This window comes from Limulus polyphemus, unplaced genomic scaffold (assembly GCF_000517525.1).
Source record: "Limulus polyphemus unplaced genomic scaffold, Limulus_polyphemus-2.1.2 Scaffold8440, whole genome shotgun sequence".
NCBI lineage: Eukaryota > Metazoa > Arthropoda > Merostomata > Xiphosura > Limulidae > Limulus > Limulus polyphemus.
Window position 1 is genome coordinate 25040 of NW_013674050.1, and position 5986 is coordinate 31025.

General features: G+C 35.2%; 1 protein-coding gene and 1 long non-coding RNA gene across 2 annotated transcripts in view; both read right to left on the minus strand.

The window, feature by feature from the left end:
- The window catches only part of LOC111083174, a 7623-nt gene extending 4522 nt beyond the window's left edge, over positions 1-3101 (minus strand). Inside the window, exons 1-2 of the long non-coding RNA XR_002608844.1 lie at positions 2880-3101; positions 1973-2081 (exon numbers count right to left, since the gene is read on the minus strand). This is a non-coding gene — a long non-coding RNA (uncharacterized LOC111083174). The remainder of the gene's footprint in view (positions 1-1972; positions 2082-2879) is intronic.
- A 389-nt stretch (positions 3102-3490) lies between these two features.
- LOC106475347 (keratinocyte proline-rich protein-like) lies at positions 3491-4204 on the minus strand. Its single transcript, XM_013936034.1, has one exon. It carries the CDS (start codon positions 4202-4204, stop codon positions 3491-3493), a length of 714 nt encoding a protein of 237 aa, XP_013791488.1.
- Between the last annotated feature and the right edge of the window lie 1782 nt (positions 4205-5986).

Consider the following 5986-nt stretch of genomic DNA (forward strand, 5'->3'; position numbering starts at 1 on the left):
TGAACCTGATGATGACAAAACCTTGTCGAAACGTTGTACATTTGCTGTTGTATTAAAATTTTCTTCATTACCCACTCAAGCCGTCTCCAGCCATTATTAGTCTCAAAGTGGGTTCCTCGTCATCGAATCTGAGTAGTCTAACGACGAACCAAGGGGGGGGAGTTTATATCAGGACAATTCTATTATTTTTTGCCAATTATACCTTGTTGTAGAGGGTAAGTCAGAACTTATACTAAACCTTGACGTGGAGGGTAAGTCAGAACTTATACTAAACCTTGACGTGGAGGGTAAGTCAGAACTTATACTAAACCTTGACGTGGAGGGTAAGTCAGAAATTATACTAAACCTTGACGTGGAGGGTAAGTCAAAACTTATACTAAACCTTGTTCTGACTTACCCTCCACGTCTTATACTAAACCTTGACGTGGAGGGTAAGTCAGAACTTATATTAAACCATGACGTGGAGGGTAAGTCAGAACTTATACTAAACCTTGAGGTGGAGGGTAAGTCAGAACTTATATTAAATCATGACGTGGAGGGTAAGTCAGAACTTATACTAAACCTTGAGGTGGAGGGTAAGTCTGTGAACCAGTCAACTGTCCATAACTCACTGCCAAATATCTCAATATAATTTCCTTTTTGTTCAGTTTTTGATATAGGAAACCATTGTTTCAGTGAGTTACTCCATAAATCTAGTTTGTTCATTTGTAGTTCCAGAAGTTGTGGATGTTAATCTTGGAATTTACATTTATGATTTGGAGCAACAGGAAAATTAGATCACGTTGAAAATTTCCATTTTGAAAAGATTTAAAAAAAACGCAAAGGACTTCTGTAATTTCAGAAATTCCGCAACCAAAAGAAAAAAAAAGATGGAAAATAAACAAAGGAAGATCCCATTTATTACCAAATCAACAAATTCAAATAATTTCAAGAAATTTAATGGAATTCGTACTAATACTGAAATATTAAAAACAAAGTCAAAATCTGAAGGATCTCATAACTGAGGAAAACAATAATGCACTGGGCAAAGTGTACGAGGAACTGAGGAAAGAAAACAATAATACACAGGGCAAAGTGTACGAGGAGAAATGAGGATGTTACCACGAACATTTATGGTGATAAACAATGTGTCACATCTAAATACACGTACACTGAAAAAAGTCACATTTAAATCAGGTAATACCTTCAGAGTTAATGTCAATACGAACCTCATATCTGAATATCTTATACATTATATAACACGTTCTTACTGCCACAAAAATTACATCGGTCAAACCGGAAAGAAACTGTGTAATAGAGTGTGACACGCATTCGAGATAAAAAAAAACAACAACAACACCATTTTTCCGTTATTACTTATTATTACGGAGAGCAAGAGAAAAATGTTTCACAAAACTATTCCAACCAATACTTAGTTGTTAAACACACGGAGATCATATATATATTTTATGTTACTTTTTAATTAATAATATATATTTTTATTTTACAGTTGTAACTACACTATGACTGTTATATTTGCATCTATTATTAGTATCTGAACAGTCTACTTTGGACGTAAGTTTTTATATTAAATTAAGAATTAAAGCTATTATTAATAACTGAAGAGTCCACTTTGGACGTAAGTTCTTGTTTTAAATTAAAAATTAAAGATATTATTATTATTATTTTAAATGAAGAATTAAAGCTATTATTATTATTATTTTAAATGAAGAATTAAAGATATTATCAATATCTGAAGAGTCCACTTTGGACGTAAGTTCTTATTTTAAGTTAAGGATTAAAGCTATTATTAATATCTGAAGAGTTCACATTGGACGTAAGTTCTTATTTTAAATGAAGAATTTAAGTTATTATTAATGTCTGAAGAGTCCACTTTGGACGACGTAATTTCTCATATTAAATAAAGTATTAAGAATTAAAGCATTTATCTAGTTATCCAGAAATAAATTATTCTTATATATTTCATCTTTACCAAATTTATAAACTTTTCAACATAATACTTGGACTCTTCTGTACTTTCTCTTCGTTGTCATCTTCTTCTGGTGTCGTGGCTTCAAAGGTCATGTAATTTTATAGTGAATCTATAATAAGTACGTTCATATAGAACTTTAAACTAAACGTAAAGAACCTGAATTAACATTTTCCCAAAATAAACATACATAAAATTCAATCTTTGGAAAGCTTAGATAAATTAAATACATGAAAATATATCCAAAAATACATTATTTTAAGGTTATAAAATATACTTTCATTTATTTTCTATTTTTCCATATTTCCCTGTGCAACGCTAAAATCAGGGGTTTGATTCCACTTTGTAGACACAGCAGGGGTTTGATTCCACTTTGTAGACACAGCAGATAGCCCGATTAGACACACACTGTTCTCCTATAATTTTTCTTTTAATTAAAACTTAAATAAACTTTCTTCTGATATTATAAAAAAAAACAGTTCATTTCCATTGTAATTAACAATTTAATAAAAAATATAACCCTTTCTTACTTTATTATATTTCCTTTGATTCTTAGTAATACTTTTTCCATTGCATAATTCCAACTAACCCCACTCAACTACTGTTACATCTTCTATCTTTAAAATGGCGCCAAAAATTATAAGATATTTTTCAAAAATTAATCTTTTATGCTTGATATTTATGCCCAAAAAAAGGGAAACCTTCTACATGTGTAACGAAGAAAGCCCATCACGTGCCAGTGAATGTTTTAATGAATGTATTTTGAACAGATGTATATTTATGAAAAAATCATAGTTTCGTAACTAAAACGTATGTAACATAATTCGTCAGATATCTTAACATATCTCCAATTATTCATTGCTAACAATATGTGCTCTAAACACAACTAAAGACACATTTTATTCCTTACATTCGAGATGAGCAGTGTTCAGTACTTATGTACGTCCTTCGTATGATACTTTTGATCAAATCAATTAGCTTATGTGTCATTGTCCAGCCATTTCTTTCTTCGTCCAGTTACCAGCCACATTTTTTCCAGTAGAAATTTTCGGTGTTGACCGGCACTCTTGATATACTTTGATGTCAAGTGACTCTGAACAGCCGGTCATATAAATGGTCTTGAATAACGATTCTCCTGCTAGGGTGAAGAGAAAAAAATTCTGACCACCCCGAACTGTCTTTTAGGCTCCAGAAATTAATTCTTAGACCTGAAAGATGTTTAAACCTAAATTCCTGCCATGAATTAGATTTGATTCTCCTGTTAGAGAAGTGCCACTTTAAGTCTGGCAAATCCGTGCTATTGACCGGTATCTTTCGGATTAATTTTTGATTTCGGATTGATTTTTTCAAGCCCATTCCCTAGACTGTTTTTCTAGATCTCAAGCTGTCACGTGACATATAATATGGCCAGTTTTGTTTGCATAAGTAGTATTTAGAGCACTTGTCAAACGAGTGCAGGAGTACTAGTAAAGTAACTAGCTATTTTTTGGTGTGAGGTTATATTTATATAACCGCCAGTACTTACACAAGTGAAAACTGAGTTTTCTGTAGCATTGGGGCAAGTAAAGCAAGAACTGGTCTTTGAGGGTTGGGGTGAAACCAAGGAATTTGCTGAAAGGATACACTTATGATAACCTTGTGGCCATTTGAATGACCTACAGTGAGGCGAACTCCTTGAAATGGAGGCATCAAGGGAAGTTTTCCAGGCTCAAGAGTAGGATACGGATGCAACAAGGGAAGTTTTCCAGGCTCAATAGTAGGACATGGAGGTAACAAGGGAAGTTTTACAGGCTCAAGAATAGGACATGGAGGTAACAAGGGAAGTTTTACACGCTCAAGAATAGGACATGGAGGCAACAAGGGAAGTTTTACAGGCTCAATAGTAGGACATGGAGGCAACAAGTGAAGTTTTACAGGCTCAAGAGTAGGACATGGAGGTAACAAGGGAAGTTTTACAGGCTCAATAGTAGGACATGGAGGCAACAAGGGAAGTTTTACAGGCTCAAGAATAGGACACAGAGGCAACAAGGGAAGTTTTACAGGCTCAAGAATAGGACATGGAGGTAACAAGGGAAGTTTTACAGGCTCAAGAGTAGGACATGGAAGCAACAAGGGAAGTTTTACAGGCTCAAGAATAGAACATGGACACAACAAGGGAAGTTTTCCAGTAATAACAATAGTACATTTTCTAACTAAAACCGTAGTTAGTCTTTCTGAACATCTAGAACTATTCATCAAAAGGTGCAAAAATTTATAAAATGGCGGCTAAAAAAAGAGGAAAGACTAATAGAATTGCTACCAGAATAATTCAATGCCTTATTGTTCCAAGTGACATCCCTCGAGAGCATCATTAACTTGGCATTACATTAGCTCTAGAAATAAACAACCATCGTAATTAATTTTGGGGATCAAATATATAAATTACCTCACCCATTTTTCCGGTATTGATAACATCCACCTATAGAACAGTGAAAGAGACTTCTTGACATCTATATTAAAATTGTTTTATTTCCACGACAGCCCCCAAACGTTTTTGTTAGGAAATATGTGTTAAGAGCACCAACTGTGTGTAATTTGTTACGATCCCCGAACGTGACATCTGTGGAGTAACCTAAAAAATGTGACACACCAATAGATATGTGAAATCGTGACAACAGTGGATCCCCTTATGCTCATAAAAACTAATCTGGCACCGAGGTAGCACTGAAACGTCTATATCAAACAGACATGTTTAATTCCACCTACTAAAGTCCATCTCTTGTTGAATAAATATATAAGTACTGCCAAAGAAAGCTATGATGGTTTCTTGGGACAGATGGTTTATTGTAATCATTAGAAAGGTTTAAAATTTTAGTGTGACAACGGAATTTCGGGTCAGATGTAGGGCACTTGACGTACATGTATGTGTGTGTGTAGCGGTCAAGTGTTTACAATGGGATGTGTCATGTAGAGATATGATTGACAGTTCCCCCATTACTCTACCACCACGTGGTCATGAAGTTCTTGTGTTATGGACATCAACTTGGTTGTCACTAGGTTATAGCCAGGATCAGAAACCGGAACCAACTCCCGCAGAGAGGTAAACTGTTGGTCCTACTGTTACCTATCGCGAGATTGCTGACGTAACTTACCCTCGGCTACCATGGTCAGGCGCCAGCTTGGAGCCAGTTGACAGCGGGGCGGGTCCCCCACAGCGTCGGAAAAACACTGTTTACTTTACCTCAAGGTGTGTCAATCACAGGTTGCTTAAGACCGCTAGTCTACTCTGATTCTTGTTTAGACGCTGTAACAGTAATATAATATGATATTTTTTTATGAGTTTCTAGAAGGTGTTGCTGACCAACTTAAGCAAACGGATTCTCATGAAAAAATAAGGTTTGCTGACGATATCGGGCTGATTGTACGCTGCATACGGTTTGAGATATAGGCCTAATACAATCAAAAAAAGGCAATACGCGAAAATCAAAATTTCCAGTTTATACAGCATCAGACTAACGATTAGACCAAATATGCCCTTTAACAGAGGTCATATACAAACTATTCAGGTGCCCTGAAATTAAATTAGATTAAATAAATCAATAAAATAATTACTAAATGACAAATAAAATATCTATATAAAGCCATTTAACTATAGCTTATGTGTGTCTTTTTTTTATGACAAAGCCACATCTGGCTATCTGCTGTGTCCACCGAGGGGAATCGAACCCCTGACTTACCGCTATCCCAGCAGGGACAACTATATATGGTCTAAATGTTGTATGTACAGAGACTGTTGAAAGTGGAACATATTATACACGTTCCAATTTACATAGTTTAGTTTCAAATATAAAGAGTTAGAGCTCGCGATAGCTGTTCTCTCCCAATGGGTCAGCCCCCTCCCCCCAGTATAAAATATTATAAAAGGATTGGTCAGTCCCCAGGTATACTATTGCAAAAGGATGGGTCAGTCCCCCCAGTATAAATATTTCATAAATATTACGTATCTCTTGTATAGCCCGGCATGGCCAGGTGGTTAGG